This window comes from Rhododendron vialii, chromosome 11a, assembly GCF_030253575.1.
Source record: "Rhododendron vialii isolate Sample 1 chromosome 11a, ASM3025357v1".
NCBI lineage: Eukaryota > Viridiplantae > Streptophyta > Magnoliopsida > Ericales > Ericaceae > Rhododendron > Rhododendron vialii.
In genome coordinates, this window is record NC_080567.1 from 24738132 (window position 1) to 24757171 (window position 19040).

The 19040-nt window shown below is 40.3% G+C and overlaps 1 protein-coding gene across 1 annotated transcript; it reads left to right on the forward strand.

Moving 5' to 3' along the window:
* The first annotated feature begins 4797 nt into the window (after positions 1 to 4797).
* On the forward strand, positions 4798 to 11739 carry LOC131307039 (receptor-like serine/threonine-protein kinase SD1-8). The gene is made up of 3 exons (XM_058333457.1): positions 4798 to 4940; positions 10374 to 10546; positions 11618 to 11739. Exons 1-3 carry the CDS (start codon positions 4798 to 4800, stop codon positions 11737 to 11739), a joined length of 438 nt encoding a protein of 145 aa, XP_058189440.1.
* The last annotated feature ends 7301 nt before the right edge of the window (positions 11740 to 19040 follow it).

Genomic DNA, 19040 nt, shown 5'->3' on the forward strand with positions numbered 1-19040 from the left:
AAGTCGTCGAGGTCAATTGCAGAATTGCAAGTATTCTTTATGATTTTTTATCGTGCTATTCATACTAATACAGGAGATTTGTGTAGATGTTATTTGTTAATAAAGCTAATAGAGTCAATGTAACTTTTGAACACACGATACAAATTCATGGAGCCACCACTGATCATGCAAACCTTTTCAAAAACTAAATGAGGATATTAGAGCTTTGCCGATTGGGAAAAAAATATGAGGATATAAGATTCCTATAACTGGTGCTCTTGACAATGCTGTTATTTCTGCTGCTGCTAAATGGGCCTTCTGAGACATTGTTCACAGACGGTGCAAAATTAAGGTGCAGCAGGTTTGCCAACGGGGGCGTTGGAGCCTTAAGCCTATTACAAGTGCTTCTAATGTGGATGCTGTTTGTGGTTCGGTGGTTCAGCTAAGGGGATGCCAATTGCCATGGTGCTGCATGCAGCTGGTGATGTTTGTGTAAAGTTTGGAGTTCTGTAATCTGTTTGCAATGTTTTGATTGGTAACTTTGCCAACCATGGAATTTTGTTTTTGTTTTAGGGTTCTAGATGGCATATGATTGTCGGGGTGCATGGGTGCCGTTTGTGATGCTGTCATGCCTAGTGTCCGTTTAATCGTTTGTAACCCGTTTTTCAAAGATTCATAAAATCTTTTTGCTGATAAAAAAGAAAAGAAGAAAGAAAGTTGTTCAAAGAAAGAGAGCTTATATCGTTGACTGGATGTGTAAGTAAAATGTAAAGATTGGAGTAGGCGGCTGTCGTTCTTGGCATATTGGGCTGTATCTCTATTTAAAGGCAGTGCATGTGTTTCTTGTGTGTGTGTGTGTGTGTATGGAAGGAAAAACTTAGGAGTGGATTTGAGAGTAGAAAAACACCCATTCACATTTTCAAGTCTTGTTTGCCGACTAATAATTCCCAGGTGTTGTTATCAACGGTCCCCTTCAAAATGACTACTAGCTAGCCTTGGACCTTGGTTGTAGAGATCAAGCTGTTGGTAATTTTTTTTTTTTTTTGTTCATGTGGGTCCACATATTTAATTTTGTGTTAGTTGGAAAATGACCTTCGGATGATGCGGCAGGCTCATAATTGATAAAACAGAAATGCTCAGCCGGTGGTCAAACAGAAATGTTCATGTGGCTGTATGTATCTCTATTTAAAGGCAGTTCATGTGTTTCTTGTCTGTGTGTGTGTGAAAGGAAAAACTTAGGAGTGGGTTATAGAGTAGAAAAACAGTGAGGAAAAGATCCAATTAAGTGGGAGTGTATTTTGTAACTCACCATATATTGTGCTAGCTCTTTGTTGGTATAGTGGATCTCTCTCTCTCTCTCTCTCTCTCTCTCTCTCTCTCTCTCTGAGTAGATCGATGTTGGGACCCAATCACGTGTCTTCTCGTGTTCTTTCTTTTCTTGTGGTGTGATATTTCCCTTCTTTGTGTGTGGGAGCGGAAATTTCCCATTCGCAAACACATAAATACAATGAATTGCCTTCCAAGCATGACCAAAATAGAGACTTTTTGGGTTCCATTGAATCCTCTATTCCAAAAAGTAAAAACTTTATATTGCCCGTGTTCAATGCGTTTTTATTCTCATGATTAGGTTCCATTCCGCCCGTGTTCTATGCGATTTCATTCTCATGATTAGGTTCCATTCCGCTAACGTTTTTATTTTCCAATTTACGAGACGGGTCATTCTCTCACAATATATCACAATTGATTCAAAAAAAATCCCTTAGCGGAATGGGACCCGGACCCGTTCTACTTCCTCAAATAAGTACTTAAAAAATAAAGACTTATTTTCAAGCTTTAAAATAATGAGCTTACAAAATAATTTTTTAATTTTTTTGCAAGGTTTGATAGATCTCATCGAAAGAGATCTATGAAACAAGATCCATATTGTATATTTTTTTATTTTAGTAAGCCTATTATTTTTAAACTTGAAATTACAAATAAGTACTTATTTTTTAAGGGGTGGAAGCAGAACACCCCTAAGCGTGTTTCAAACTCATCATACCATATTTTGGAGTGCATTGGCACACGGACAAAACAATTTAGGGCTTGAAGATTCGCAGCCCCAAAAAAGTATTCACAAAATGAAATCGTGAAAAATTCTTTGAGGTGTATTTAGATCCAAAAACTGTAGACATATTTGTGGAGTGATGGCAAAAGAAAGAGGGAAAAATTGTAAAAATTTGAATGTCCCTTATCAGAGATCTAATCTGATCCGATTCATTTTACCTATTCAAAAATTAAACAAATAAGCCCAAAAATCCATTACTTGAAATTACGTCTATAACATCGGAATCCAATATGTTCGGATTAACAGATTTGGATCAAATGGACCATCAGATTGGATTTTTTGTGATCAAATTCTGATGGTATTGGCTGCAAATGAACTGAGAGCAGCTCATGAGCATCTCCTGTCTCAGCTCGTCCCGTTTAGTAGTTGAACCAAACTCGAGCTCGAGTTTTGGACTCGTTTAGTAAACGACCCGAGTTTAATACTCCAAGATTCGGTTTGGCTCATATAAAAAGGCTCGGTTAGTGGATGAATCAGGCTCGGCACGTTAATACCCAAGTGGAGCTCAAGTTCAAGTTTTTGGCTCGTAAACGAGCCAATTAGAACACAACAAAGCTCGTCTCGGCTTGTCTCGTTTTGTTTCATTTGCATCCCTAATACCAATGATTAGTTTACTGTGCAGTAGTGTGCCTCAATTCAAAGTAGATCAAAAACCAAAACGATGAATCCCGAAAAATGGGTCTTCAATTTACTGCTTCCATTTCTTTTCTTCAAATTTTGCACTTCCATTGACACCTTAACTCCCACCCAATCCTTCAAAGACAGCGACGTTTTGGTGTCCAGTGTTGAAAACTTTGCACTAGGGTTTTTCAGCCCGGGAAATTTCAATCGCAGGTATGTTGGAACTAACAAGATTCCGGAACAAACTGTTGTTCGGATAGCCAATATGGATTGCCCAATTAACGGTACATACGGGGTTCTATCCCTCAACGGGGATGGAAACCTTGTCATCTACGATAATACCTGAAATCATACCGTTTGGTAGACAAACAAAATTGGAAAAGGGGGTTTTGGTTCTATTTACAAGGTAATTTTGTTTTTATGATTGAATCCATAAAAAAGTGGAACGATTAAAATTCTCTGTAAGAGAACCAAAAGCTGAGGACTTAGGGCCTATTTGATAAAACTGAATGCTGAAAAATTAAGTACTGAAAGTTGAATGCTAAATTTTTTAAGCTGAAAAGCTGTTTGATAAATATATTAAGTACTGAATTAAAAAAATGATAAATTAATTTTAGTTTCGATTCTCTCTTAATTTACTAATGGTCACAATGTACTTATAATAATTGTGGAATGGTGGTGGTGGTGTGTTGGTGGTGGTGGTGGCGACGGCAGCGGTGGTGGTGTTGGAGTGCTGGCGATAGTAGTGTAATGGTGGTGGAGTGGTGATGGTGATGTAAAGGTGGCAGTGAGTGGTGGTGGTGGTGGTGGTGTAATGGTGGTGGTGGCAGTGGAGTGATGGTGACAGTGAGTGTTGTCTGTGGAATGATAGTTGTGCAATGGTGGCATTGTGGTGGTGGTGGCGGTGGCGACAACGGTGTGGTAATGGTGGTGGCAGTGTGGTAATGGTGGTGGTGGTGATGGAAGTGATGGTGGTGGTGGAGTGGTGGCGAGAGTGATGGTGGTGGTGGTGGTGGTGGCGAAGTGGTGGTGGTGGTGATGGTGATGGTGATGGTGATGGTGATGGTGGCGAAGTGGTGGTGGTGGTGGTGGTGGTGGAGTGGTTGTAGGAGTGGCGGTGGTGGAGTGGTTGTAGGAGTGGTGGTGGTGGTGGTATGGTGATTAAATACAAGTACACAAGAATTCAGCCAGAATTAAGTAGCTCAAAGCTACTTAATTTTTTTCAACTTTTTAGCCTACATTTTAAGTAGCACTTAATTTGTTAAGCAATGTATAATGTCGTTATCAAACCTACTGAATAACTTATTACTTAATTGATTCAGTTTTAAGTGCTGAATTTAGGTTATCAAACAAGCCCTTACAAAGTAGTCTCTGAGAAAATGACTCTTGTGTTGATTAAAATAGGAGCATTTATCAACTGGAAAAGACATAGCTGTCAAGCGGTTTTCGAGGGACACCACACATGGTCTTAAGGAATTCTGAAACGAGGTTATTATGATCGCCAAACTTCAACACCGTAATCTAGTTAGGCTTTTGGGATGTTGCATCCTCGGGGAAGAACAAATGCTGGTTTACGAGTACATGCCTAATGGAAGCTTAGATTCCTTCATTTTTGGTTTACCCAAAAAACCTTCCTCTCTCTTTTTTTCTTCTTAGGAAATCATACTTGATCAATTGAAAAGAATATTTCACATAAGTTTGTCTCATTATATGACCAAGAAATAAACTAGTAAAAAGTGTAATGAATTTTGTGAAATTGCAAATATAATACCAAGCAAATTGCTCACATGGCGTAGGCGCTTGGATATCATTATTGGGATTGCTAGGGGGATTCTTTATCTTCATCAAAATTCGAGATTGAGAGTCATTCATGGGATCTTAAAGCTAGCAATGTGCTACTTGATGGTGAAATGAATCCTAATATTTCAGATTTTGGCTTGGCTAGGGCTTTTGGAGGTGATTAGTCATCTACAAAAACAAAAAGGGTGGTCGGAACTTAGTACATGATTTAAGTCATGTTCCCTATTTTACGCGTAATAACCTTTAGCACTAACTTTTCATTTCTTTTTGTAATCTTATGAAATGGTTACATGGCTCTTGAATATGCAATCGATGGCCTATTTTCAACAAAATCCGATATTTTTAGCTTTGGAGTGATAGTTTTGGAGGTAATGAGCAGCAAAAGGAATAGAAAATTTCATCACACAGACCATGATCTAAACCTTCTAGGACAGGCATAAAGAAGTTTCAAGAACTACTTAAGAACAAGAGATAGAGAGAGAATGAGAGAGAGAGAAATCTCCATTTTCATTTCTTTTCGATCGTCCTGATACAAACTCAGCAATTGATTGATATACTACGCACTACCCTTAGCAGCATTAGTTACAAACCAAACCCCAGTTAACTACTTCTAACTACAGTTTAACAAACTAGCCACGCAACTAACGTAATTACAGTCTGGTCCACAACTAACTAATGAGTTCTCTTTACACCCCCCTTCAAACTCATGGGAGTATCCATAACCATGAGTTTGGCCTTCAAAGAAAGAAACCTGTCCACAGATAGAGATTTTGTAAAAAGATCTGCAATTTGGGCCAAGGTACAAATATGTTGAACCAAAATCTGTTTGCTGATAACTTTTTCTTGAATAAAGTGATAGTCCACCTCGACATGTTTGGTCCTTGCATGAAAAACAGGATTAGACGCCAAGGCAATGGCTGACTAGTTGTCACACTAGATGAGATGAGGCAAAGTAGGGGAGACATGAACATCAAGAAGTAACTGCTGAACCCAAGGCACATCAGCTGCAGTCTGAGTTAAGGCTCTATACTCAGCTTCTGTGGAAGACCTGGCAACAGTGTGTTGTTTCTTTGCACACCATGAGATCAAGTTAGAACCCTAAAAATAGACAAAAACCAGTGGTAGACCTCCTATCTACATGATCTCCAGCCCAGTCAGCATCACTGAATCCTGTTAAGGTGAGGGAACTGGGAACAAAATGTAGTCCTTGGTGTATGCAGCCCTTGACATATCTCAGAATTCTTTTAACTGCAATGTAATGGCTTTGTCTAGGAGCATGCATATGCTGGCATGCAAGATTGACAGCAAAAGAAATTTCAGGTTTAGTAAGGGTAAGATACTACAAAGAGCCAACCACAGTCCTATACCAGTGTGGATTCTCAAAATATGGATCAGGATCCAAGATTGCTGGTTTAGTAGAGGAGGGAGAAAGACTAGGTTTGCATTCATTCATACCAAACTTCACCAGCAGGTCTGTAGCATATTTACTCTGAGATAGAATCAAACTATTACCATGATACTCAACTTCTAAGCCCAAGAAATAACTAAGTGTACCCAGGTCTTTCATTACAAGCCGGCTGCTAAGATTTCTGATTAATTCAGTGATATAAGACACATTGCTACCGGTGATGAGAATGTCATCAACATAGACCAGAACCAAGTCACGCCTTGGTCAGTCTTGAGAGAAAACAAAGAAGGATCTGCTTTGCTGTTCACAAACCCTTGTTGAAGAGAAAGCTAGAAAATAAAGAAAACCAAGCTCTTGGGGCCTATCTTAAGCCATACAAAGCTTTATGCAATTTACAAACATGATTGGGATACGTGACACTCTGATAACCAAGTGGTTGTTTCATATACACTTCTTCTTCCACTACCCCATGAAGAAAAGCATTAGTAACATCAAGCTGTCTGATAGTCCAGCCATTGTGCACTACTAGACTGAGAACAATTCGAATGGTAGGTTGTTTGATAACTGGACTGAAAGTTTCTGTGAAGTCTAATCCCTCGACTTGTTGATTCCCGTTTGCAACCAACCTGGCCTTGTATCTGGCCACACTACCATCAGAGTGTCGTTTGATTTTATAGATCCACTGGCAGCCTATCACATTAGCAGTTGGTGGAGAAGGCACAAGAGACCAAGTTCCTTGATGGACTAATGCTTGATACTCCTCTGCCATTGCAGCTTGCCATACAGCGTGTTTGATGGCTTCAGAAAAATGTTTTGGTTCAGTGTGTGCAGGTGCAGAGGTACTAGCAATTGCAGTGAGACTCACAATGGTTTTGGGTTTAACTATCCCATGTTTTACTCTTGTAGCCATAGAATGAGTATTGGCAGGTACAGTATGAGGTAAAGAAGTAGGAAGCACAACAGGAGAAGACTGGAAGGAAACTAAAGGTGAAGAAAGAGAAGAGGAGGAATGAGAAGGAGATACAGATATTGGAGTCAAAATAGACGGAATAGAATCAAGAGAAGTGGTGGCCAAGACAGGAAAATGAGAATCAGGAATAGGAACAGAAAACTCTATTGGTTGTGAAACAGACACTGGGTTAGAAGTAAGAGGAGGAACAAGATTAGAAGAAGATTATGCCATAGAAACTTCAGAGTGAGGGTTAGACAAAGGAACAGAGATGATAAGATCATCAAAAGATGTTAAGGGAACATTGAAAGTGGAAACAACAGAAGTAGTATTAGAAGAAGACACAGTAAGAGATGGATAAGGAAATTCAGTTTCTATGAATTGAACATGTCTAGAAGTGTAAACTTTGGTGGTTTTAGGGTCATAACATCTAAACCCCTTAGTATTATCACAATAGCCTAGGAAGACACAAGGAGTAGACCTAGGAAGCAATTTATGTGCTACATATGGTTTGAGCCAAGGATAACAACAACAGCCAAAGGGCTTGAGATTGAGGTAATTAAGGGAAGTCTTGAATAACAGAACATAAGGCACCTGGAAATTCAAAGAGGTGTGAGGTAACCTATTTGCTAAATACACTGCATTGGTTAAGGCTTCCAACCAAAAAGAAACAGGTAAACTAGCCTGGAGTAACAAGGTAATGGTTGTCTCAATCAAATGTCTATGTTTTCTTTCCACAAGCCCATTTTGTTCAGGTGTATGGGGGCAAGTAGTTTGATGTATGACACCAGATGAAAGAAACAAATGAAGAAGAAAGTGATTAAGAAATTCGCCCCCATTGTCACTTCTAACAGTTTTGACACAAGTGCCAAATTGAGTTTGTACATAAGCTTTGAAACTAGAAATCTTATACTTAACTTCAGATTTGTAATGCATAGGAAACAACCAAGTGTATCGTGAAAAATCATCAATAACCAAAAGATAATACTTGAAACCTTTATTAGAAGCAACGGGGGAAGGTCCCCAAACATCCATATGTACTAATTGAAAAGGAGCAGTGGTATGAGTAATGGAAATAGAAAATGGAAGTTTGTGGCTCTTGGCCATACGACAAGAAGAACACTCAACTAAAGTAGAAGTACCAACAGGCAAACTAAATTGTTTGATTAAGGAAGTAAACAAAGGGTACTTGGATCCCCAAGCCTTCTGTGCCACAGTTCTGCAGAAGATGATTGACTAAGAAGAGCAGTAGCTGAAGCAGCTTTAGAATGGTTCAGAATGGGATACAAACCCTTGTGACAAGGGCCTTTGTAGAGGACTTGATAAGTGTTCTTGTCCTGAATGACAAGACCATTGGAATCAAAAATAAGTAAGCACTGATTATCTTTTGCAAACTGATGAACAGACAATAGATTGTGTGCGATGTGAGGAGTATGTAGAATATGAGAAAAATTAAAAACAGTAGCAGGAGTGGGTAATAGACCCTTACCAGTGTGAGTAACCTGAAATGTGTTCCCATTACCAACCAAGACACCTTCATTCACATTTGTGGGTTGTGAATGTTCCAGATTCAGATTGTGCAAGTTATTGGTAATATGGTTGGTGGCCCCACTATCAAAATACCATGGATGTGATGCAGTACTGTTGTAGGAATCATCATTGTAAATAACTGAGGATGCAGAAGGAGTTTGTTGTATGTAGCAACTACCATACGGCCCAGAGAAAGAAGAAGGCATGCCAAAAGTCTCAGTGAATCCAGCAAATGCAGGCTGATGTGTTAAATGTTGAGGTGATGTCATCTGTGATATGGACTGTGAGTGTTGCATGGGTAGAGCAGATCCACTAGGAGACCTAAACCCACCACTGAATCTGTAGCCACCAGAGTTCTGAGCAGGAAATCTAGATGGCTGATTAGGATACCCTTGATACAAAGGCATAGTGTACTGTGGAACACCAGGCATCATAGGATTCCATGGGAAAGACAAAGGAAAATTTGTGTACCCTCTCCACTATGAGCTTGAAACATCAAAAGGCATATTATTTGGCCTATAGTAGCAGTAATTCGTGGAGTGATTACTTCTACCACAGATATCACAGGGTCCTTTAGGATAATAGGAACCTCTACCCCCTCTGCCTTTGTTGGTAGAAGATCTGAAGTTCTGAGGAAAGTACTGATGTTGTGTAGTGGAAAGAAAAGGAACAAATTGAGATTAATTTGCCCTAATCTGATTTTAAGGCAGAGGCACAGGAGCAGAAGCAACAGAAGGTATCATGGAAGAAAGGTTTCCTGTTGACTCTTGATTTTGAGAGGAATTCCCATGTGTAGCAACAACAACAGTGTTCACAACATCTTGCTCAGAAGTTTCTTTACCAAGTTGCTTGTCTTCACTTTTTAACATAGTAACAAGTTCTTCAAAACTCACATTATGACCTCGAGTTCGTACAGCCCTGACTGCAGTTCTTAGACCATTGAAGACCTTAGGTAAGCCTTGTAAAGTTCTAAAAACTTGTTCATCATCATCAACTGGACTACCAACTGCGATTAGTTTTTGTGCAATATCCTTAGCATGATCAATATAGGCCTCAATCGTAGACGTTTTGGACAAATTGTACAATTCATCTCTAAGTTCTTGAACATGTGTTTCAAATAAGAAATTATACCTATTTGAGAGAGAATCCCATACTTGATGAGCAGTTCGTAACCCTAGAATGTATGGGAGTGTGGATTGTGATAGAGATGCAGTCAAACATGACCTAAGTTGTGAATCTATCAATCGCCAAAGAGGAAATTCAGGATTTGGTGTAAGATTACCTTCAGTATCACGAATCTGACTAGACGGAATCGGTATAGATCCATCGAGATAACCAAAGAAGCCGTTGGCATCAACTGCATTCTCGACTTGAATCCTCCAAAGTAAGTAGTTGGAGCTGTCCAACTTGATGTTCACCAAAGAGTGAAAATTTGAGACGAGAAATGCAAGAGCGGAAGGGATGACGACTGTAGTTGAACTTGTAGTTGTTGAACTTGCTGGATTCGAAGCCATTTATGTGCCCTAATTTCTGGTAACGAACGAAGAACGATCAAAGTTATGTGCCCTAATTTCTATCAATGAACCAAGAAAGATCAGGATCGCAAGACTTTCGTCTTAGAGATGCTCTGATACCATAAAGAAGTTTCAAGAACTACTTAAGAACAAGAGAATGAGAGAGAATGAGAGAGAGAAAGAAATCTCCATTTTCATTTCTTTTCGATCGTCCTGATACAGAACTCAGCAATTGATTGATACACTACGCACTACCCTTAGCAGCATTAGTTACAAACCAAACCCCAGTTAACTACTTCTAACTACAGTTTAACAAACTAGCCACACAACTAACATAATTACAGTTTGGTCCACAACTAACTAATGAGTTCTCTTTACAAAGTTCATACACAAAGAACCAGATAGCCTTTTCACAAACCCAATTTTTTTCGATATTTGATTTGTAACTATATTGAGCCATTTTCGGGCATGGAAACTTTGGATGGATGGAAAGGCTTATGAATTAATAGATCCAGTGATTGAGGGTTTATTTCCAATGTCTAAGGTGTTGAGATGTATACAGATTGGTCTCCTATGCGTGCAGAAATGTTCTAAAGACAGGCCGACTATGTCGTCTGTGGTCGCAATTTTTAGATATTGTAACTTTGCCCCTACCCAAGCAACCTGGCTTTTATATTGAGAGGAATTCCAAAGAAAAGCATGAACGTTCGCCAGCTCAAAGTTCGCCGAGGATGAATGAAGTAACAATGACCCACCTAAAGGCTCGCTAAAATATGTCATCTGTGGTCTGAATGTCGATTATGTCATTTTTGAAGAAGAGCCAACTGAAGGCTGGAACCAAACCCCTAGAGCCTCTGTTTTAATACCGTTGACCACTTTCATTACAATCATTGTAATTTTAATTTCAGAACTAAGTATTTTCACTTTGAAGTATAATCTCACAAAGATCAATTATGATGTACTTTAATTATTAATTCTGTTGCTAATGAAGTTTATCGCTCCTTTTAATTAAACCATTTTTGGAAAATTGGGAAAAAGGTTTATTTAACATCTCCGAAAATAGGGGCATTACACCCACGCTGTGTTTGCATCTCAATTTACTTACAACTGTTGAGTCCCGCGTCAACCATATCCATGCTTCTTAGTTTGGAAGTTCCATGGGTCTTTAAGGCATCTTAGCTAGACTTGTTTACATAATTACACGTATATGTATCTGTAGGCTGTAGCTAGTGGTTGGACCTGTAATCTATTCACTCCACAATATGTGAAGCGACAGAACAATTTTCCGAAATTAAACCTACTGACATAACACTTTGCCTGTGTTGGAGTCCATCCAAGAATAAGCAATAGTTATTTTTTGAAGTTCTCACTACAAAAATGAGAAAAATAATGCAAATTTGAAAGATTACTGAAGTTTATACGCTTGAAAGCAAAATGCGCAAGTGCAGAGTTTTTTGCGGAATTCCAAAGCCATGGCAGTGAAAAGTGAACAAGTTTTGTGGGATTGGTGGAAGGGAAGGGCTTGTCGGTACGACAAATAAAGCGTAAGGAAATTTTTGGAAGTATGTGTTGTGCGGAAGCGTTAACAAACACAGAAACGGACGTGATTGTTACTATGTAATTGAACAAACCACAAAAGAGAGAGAGAGAGATCACAGAGAACACAGAGATTTACATGGTTCAGTAATGAATACCTACTCCACGGACAGTCAGACGATCGAGGGTTTTACTATTCAGAAGTAATCGGATGCCCAAAGGGCTACAGATGAGATCTCTCAGAGTTCCTCTCTTTGCCTCTCACAGAAAAGCTGCTGTGAATGCAATGCAATAGTAAAAATTTCTTATATAGTAATCTATCTCGTCCACGCTGAACCGGACCAAAAATCAACAAGCTCCAGAAATGTAGAACACACGCTGGTCCGGACCACCAAGGCCTTGGTTCGAACCACAGAGGCCGAGAAGTCCAAAACGAGCCGAAAACTACAAATCTCCACCTTGGCAAGCTATTGGACTACGAACCAGAAAACCAGACATGCAGCAACCAGAATACCCAAATGAATCGTGCTCTGACTGCCATCGAAGCGCCCAACGGCGCATGCATCCGAAGGTGCTCAGATTTGATGCATATGGATCAAGTCCACGCAACACTGGAACTTGACCCCAGTGACAACCTTAGTCATCATATCAGCCGGATTGTCCTCAATACCAATCTTCTCCAATAGAATATCACCCTCATCAATGATCTCATGAATAAAGTGAAAGCGGACATCAATATGTTTGGTCCGAGCATGATGCACCTGATTCTTTGCAAGATGAATTGCACTCTGACTGTCACAATGAATGACGACGTGATCTTGCCCAACGCCAAATCAGCCATCAACCCATGCAACCAGATCGCCTCCTTTATGGCTTCAGTCACAGCCATACATTCGGCCTCGGTAGTGGACAATGCAACCGTCAACTACAAAGTACATTGCCAACTCACTGGCCCACCAGCCATGGTAAACACATACCTAGTTGTTGAATGACGCTTATCCAAATCACCCGCATAATCCAAGTCCACAAAACCAGAAACCAGATCACAAACTGATGCGCACCTCTTAAACTTCAAACCCAAATTCATGGTCCCCAGAACATACCGCAAAATCCACTTAGCCGCTTGCCAATGCACCTTACCAGGATTGTGCATGTAACAACTAACCATATTGATGACCTATGCCAAATCAAGCCTCGTGCAGACCATGGCGTACATCAGACTTCCAACCAAGCTTGCATAAGGAATGGTCGCCATGCATTTTCGTTCCTCATATGTAGTGGGAGATAGCGAAGCACTAAGCTTAAAATGGGGAGCTAGTGGTACACTCGCCAATTTTGAGCTACCACCTATACCGAACTGCTCAAACACCTTCTTCAGATATTGCTCCGCCTGACTTTTACATGCGATCACCATATCATCAACATATAAAAGCAAATAAATAAAGGACTTATCCACAAGCTTTCTGAAATATACACAATGATCAAATTGGCTCTGAGTGTATTTCTGACTCAACATAAAGCTATCAAAAGGTTTATACCACTAACGCAGCGACTGTTTTAACCCATAGAGAGACTTATGTAATCGACAAACCAACTTCTCCTTACCAACAACACGAAAACCATCAGGTTGAGACATATAAATCTCTTCCTCCAAATCACCATGTAGGAATGCAGTTTTAACATCTAACTGAGCCAACTCCAAATCAAACTGAGCTACCAAAGCTAGCAAAATGCGAATCGTAGCATGTTTCACAATACGAGAAAAATACCTCATTGTAGTCGATTCCTCCTTTTGTGCATAGCCCTTGGGTACCAGCCTAGCTTTGAAGCGAATACCACTCTTCCTTCTTGACTCGTCCTTCTTGGTGTAGACCCATTTGCAACCAATCTCCTTTTTGCCTTTCGGAAGAGGAACCAAATCCCATTTCTGATTCTTGTGAACATAAGTCATCTCCTCACCAATTGCTTTCTTCCACTCCCTAGTTTCTAGACTACCCATAGCTTCTTTGAAAGTGGAAGGGATATCTGCATCTATAACCGACAATGCATAGGCAACCATATCAACATACCTTGCGGGTACACGGATGACCCTTCTAGATCGACATGTTGCAATGCAATCTTTCTGCTACTACTGCTGTGAAGAACTATCTACTGGAACTTCACCCTCAACCATATCACTGTCATTTGATTCAACCCCATTGTGTTCTTCAACTGACTGAAACGGATCTTGAAGAACCACCGAGGTCTCTAACTCCATCTGTTTTTGAGCAACTTTATTACCCACAACCTTCACAGGCGGCTTGATCATCTCAGATTCATTGAAGGTCACATCGTGACTAATGATTGCCTTCTTTGAATCGAGACACCACAACTTGTATCCCTTAACACCTTCCATAAAGCCCAAGAACAATGCATTCTTGGCTCTAAGATCCAGCTTTGATTCCCTAACATGATAATAAGCAGGGCAACCAAAAATATGTAAGGAATCATAATCTGATGTAGGTTTACCTGACCATACCTCCAATGGCGTTTTACCCTCAAGTGCAACGGATGGCAAACGGTTGACCAAATTACATGCATACTTCACTACTTCAGCCTAGTACTGTCTACCCAAACCAGAAGTCGATAGCATACGCCGCACCTTGTCCAGTAAAGTACGGTTCATCCTCTCTGCCACACAATTTTGCTGTGGTGTGCCTCTCGCCGTAAAGTGCACGCTATATCAAATTTCTCACAAATATCAAAGAGAGGATCAGATCGATACTCTCCCCCATTGTCTGATCTAAGGCGCTTGATCTGTTTACCTGTTTGGGTCTCAATCAACTTTTTCCACTGAAGGAAAATATCACGCCCCTCATCTTTTTGTTTCATGATATAAATCCAAACACGGCAAGAGAAATCATTAACAAAATAAACAAAGTAATACTTACTACTAAGAGAAGCAACCCTAGCTACCCCGAGACATCCGAATGAATGTAGTCAAGTGTACCCTTCGTTTGGTGAATAGCAGTGCCGAACTTGACTCTAGTCTGCTTCCCCAAAACACAATGTTCACAAAAATCCATCTTGCAGGTCTTGGCACCTTTCAACAAGTTCTGCTTCAGCAGGCCTTGCATGGCCTTCTCGCTGTAGACACCCCAATTTGGCCTAACGATTATTTCAAGTCCCACCTTGGGGACCATCCCGATGATGAATGGATATAGTGATTGCTGATTGACTTTTCATAAATCCATGGACTTTTGGTGAGTACTTTTAGCCACTTAGAGGACCCAATTCAGAGCCATATAGCCTTTCAGACAGAAATACAGTATCCTAGGAAAATACATCTTTCGGCCGTAACATTGATCTCACGGCCCCAACTTCATTCTTTCACCCGTGAAACATGTAGTTTGAAAATCTCCTTGGGAGATTGATCCCTCACCCGCGAGAACCATTCCTCGGCCGTCAGACTGTCCCTTTTTCCAGATTCTGAAATGTTCTGTCAATCGTTTGATCTGATACTCAAAATCCTAGCAGCCTTTTTTCGATTCTTTCGTGTTACGAAAGGAGATTCTGAGAAGTGATCTTGTGCTCATATACTTCCTATTAATTCGTGCATTATGATTGGTTAGAGTGCTGTCATCTGGTGCCTATATAAAGGGGCCTTAGGGTTCCGAAATTATACACACAATTCACCTTCATCAGCCACAAAACTCTATAGAAACACTCTCTCATACTCCCTCTACAAAAGCCCTAACATCCTAAAGGCAGCCGCAATTCGAGCAATCAAACCCTGAAGTACAAACCCTAACTCTAGGATTTTTGAGAAGCAAATCAGTCAATCACTCTCAATCCAAAGCAATTAAGCAACTGAGGGATCAAGGTGGTAAGGCCTAAGGGCCTATGGTTTGATTTACTTTTAGTCTCTGTACTTTAATTATACATATTTTGAATTCCTGTTAATCATCTTATCTGGTGTGAGGAAGAACATCGGCTAGGGCATCATTCCCTCGGCCGATACATCGATCCAGTGGGATTCCTCGGTCGTGACATCAATTCACCGGCCAAGGAATCCATTTGCTGGGACAATCTGTCTTTTTTGTTGCATGCTTCAATTACCGTATTGGCTCACCATATCAACTGTTTAAAGGCTAAAATCAGATTATGTGTTTAGAATTGAATAAAGCAAGTACTAATCATATGTTGAACGATTATGGGTCATTCTCATGACTGGGCAAAAAGGGGTGCCAAACACCTTCCCCTTATTGTAATCTTGGCTCCCGTACTCGGAATCTCTGTCTATTTTTTCTAGTTTTTATAAACTAGGTAGCGACTCTATTTTGATGATAATCATTATCGTGTGGCGATGTTCCTAGCCATAGGAATATCCATGATTTTGGTTTATGAAGTGGAAACAAACAAACGTGATCAATCTGTATGGTGATGCCCTGTTTGGGAGGTGTCTACACTCGCCAGCATGACCTAAACGCATGTGCTACAGAAGGCGGCTGACCCACCTACAACTGCACTACCCTGCAGGTAATACAAATTGTTATGTCGAATGCCCTTCATCACAACCATAGCACCTTTCGAAACCTTTAGAGCTCCACCTTCAATGGTAATCCGATAACCTGTGGAGTCTAAAGTACCCAGCGATATCAGATTCTTCTGTAGGTCCGGTACAAACCGAACATCAGATAAAATACGGATGGACCCATCATGTAGCTTCAACGTGATCTTCCCTACCCCGATTGTGTTATAGGCATGATCATTGCTTATAAACACTGTTCCACCATCAACCATGTCAATGCTGGAAAACCAATCATTGTTAGGACACACATGCTAGGTACAGCCGGAATCCATAATCCACTGATCAGACTGACAAACCAAGGACGAGCCCAACAGAGCTAAATTAGAATCATCATCTTCATCAGAATGTACTACGTTGACCTTGGAACCATCTTTGCCCCTTTTCTTGGGACAATCTTTCTTCCAATGGCCCTTCTCACGACAATAGGCACATTCATCCGTAGCAATTCTACCAGAAGTTAAGGCCCCTCTCCCTTTAGACTTGGAGCGACCCCAATTACCGTTATTCTTCCTATTTTTAGACCTGCCCCTAACAGATAAGGCTTCTCCAATATCTCCATGTGCCTACATATCCCTCTTGCAATACTCATTGTTCACAAGAGCATTGGAGACATCATCAAATTTAATAGTATCCTTCCCATACATTAAAGTGGTAGACAGATGGTCATAATCTTTGGGCAATGAATTTAATAATAGCAGGGCTTTATCCTCATCTAGAATCTCAACATCTAGATTCAACAAATCAGAAAGTATTTTATTATAATCATTCAAGTGCTCAGCCATCGATATACCTAAACAATACTGAAACCTGAAGAGTTTTTTCTTCAGATAAAGGCGATTCTCCACGCTCTTGGTCATGTACTTGTCCTCGAGCTTTTTCCACAGGACCTTCGCATTCGTTTCCCGCATAACAAAATACTTCTGATCCTTGGCAAGACACATCCTGATAAAACCGCACGCTTAGTGGTTGATCCGATCCCAATCCCTTGCATCAAGGTCCTCAGGCTAGTCTTCCAAAGTAAAATCCAACTCCTGTTGGATCAGAACATCCATAACTTCGCACTACCACATACCGGAGTTATTTTTGCCATCAAATTTTTCCACGTCAAACTTTGCACTCAATATAATCGGCCTCGAAGCCCCAGATCGATAACTCGATTCAGTTTTGGTGGATTCTCCATCTTTTGGAGTTTTACCAGATTTACCGAATTCTTCAGACATCGTTCTTCAATAACAAAGCAAAAATCACCAGAAGCAAACCCTAGATCGAAAACCTAGAGCTCTGATACCAGTTTGTTGTGCAAAAGCGTTAACAAACACAGAAATGGATGTGATTATTGCTATGTAATTAAACAAACCACCAAAGAGAGAGAGAGAGAGAGAGAGAGAGAGAGAGAGAGAGAGAGAGAGAGAGAGAGCAATCACAAAGAACACAGAGATATATGTGGTTCGGTAATGAATACCTACTCCACGGGCTGTCAGACGATCGAGGGTTTCACTATACGGAAGTAATCGAATGCCCAAAAGGCTATAGATGAGATTTCTCAGAGTTCTTCTTTTTGCCTCTTACAGAAAAGCTGTGGTGAATGCAATACAATAAGCAAAAAACCCTAAAAATTGCTTATATAGTAATCTGTCCCGTCCATGCTGGTCCGAACCAAGTGTGCGCTAGTCCGAACCAAAAAATCAACAGGCTCCAAAAACGTAGAACATGTTCTGGTTCGGACCACCAATGCCTTGGTCCGAACCACAGAAGCCGAGAAGTCCAAAACGAGCCAAAAACTGCAGTATGTACATAACAATGTATGTAAATTGTAGAATCTGAAATCATTAACTCCTTTTGAAGTACTTACCAACAATGGGTTTGGTGTTTATGATCTTTTTGCGATGGAATTTGCGTTTGTCCAGCAGAGAATTCCCAACCATGTCTTATCTTCTGATATGTGTAGATCTGGAGGTGATGTTGGGTCGCATTAGTTAGTAGCTAGTTATCAAGCTTGTAAGGTTTGGCGTTTATGATCTTTTTGCAATGTTTTGGTTGGTAACTTTGCCAACCATGGAATTTTGCTTTTGTTTTGGGTGCCAGATGGCATATGATTGTTGTAGTGCATGGGTGCCGTTTGTGATGCTATCGCACCTAGTGTCTATTTAATCGTTGTAACCCGTTTTTCAAAGATTAATAAATTCTTTTTTTTTGTTAAAAAAAAGTTGATCAGAGAGAGAGAGAAAGAGCGCGCGCTTATATCGTGAGTGGATGTGGAGGTAAAATGTAAAGATTGTATCCGAGTGAGTTTATATGCACTTTGACGATTCCGGTTAAATGCACAACTTGTTTACTTTGTCATTTTTTTTTTTCCAGTATCTTCTTCTTTTTGTCCGTATGATTTATTCATAGCTCAGATATGAAAAATCATTGAATACTCTCACGGTATATTTTCTCACCTTACATAACATGTGGGGTCCATGCAGAACCCATATGTTGTGTGAGGGAATGGAGTATACCTAGGAGTACTAGATAATTACCATATTTAATCAGTTGCAAAAATCAATCAATCAAGGACCTTCAATCGCGCATACACACAATATCCAAACTACCGATGTGGGAGCCAGCTCAACAAACGCAAGCCCAAGAGCCTCGCCACTAAAGAGTGGCACCACGACAGAAGGCCCAAGGGGCCTGAACCAGAGGTCAAGCACCCAAACCAGGTGGGCGAGACTTAGTTGTTTTGAATGAGGGGAAAAAGGTAATTCCACATACCAATTCACCTAGGCAATTGTTGACTAGAGAGAAGCGTAATGGACCCTTTAAAGTTTAAACACACACACAATATCCAAACTCCCAATATCAACAATTGCCTAATTGAATTGATATGTGAAATTATCCTCTTACCCTCATTAAAAAAAAAAAAAAAAAGGACCTTCAATTGCAGATCCAAAAATAATTACAAGTAGTGCGTCGGTCATAAAGGACCTTCAAATTTCAATCCACTCCTGGCCACACGCATCTTTTCACGACTTTAAGAAGCC

What these genes read in the sequence shown, in the direction of transcription:
- LOC131307039 (XM_058333457.1), top strand. Translation starts at nt 4,798, where the DNA reads ATGGCTCTTGAATATGCAATCGATGGCCTATTTTCAACAAAATCCGAT. An exon ending in GATCTAAACCTTCTAGGACA is followed by an intron (nt 4,941 to 10,373) that starts GGCATAAAGAAG and finishes GAGCCATTTTCG; the next exon opens with GGCATGGAAACTTTGGATGG. An exon ending in GGTCGCAATTTTTAGATATT is followed by an intron (nt 10,547 to 11,617) that starts GTAACTTTGCCC and finishes CTCCACGGACAG; the next exon opens with TCAGACGATCGAGGGTTTTA.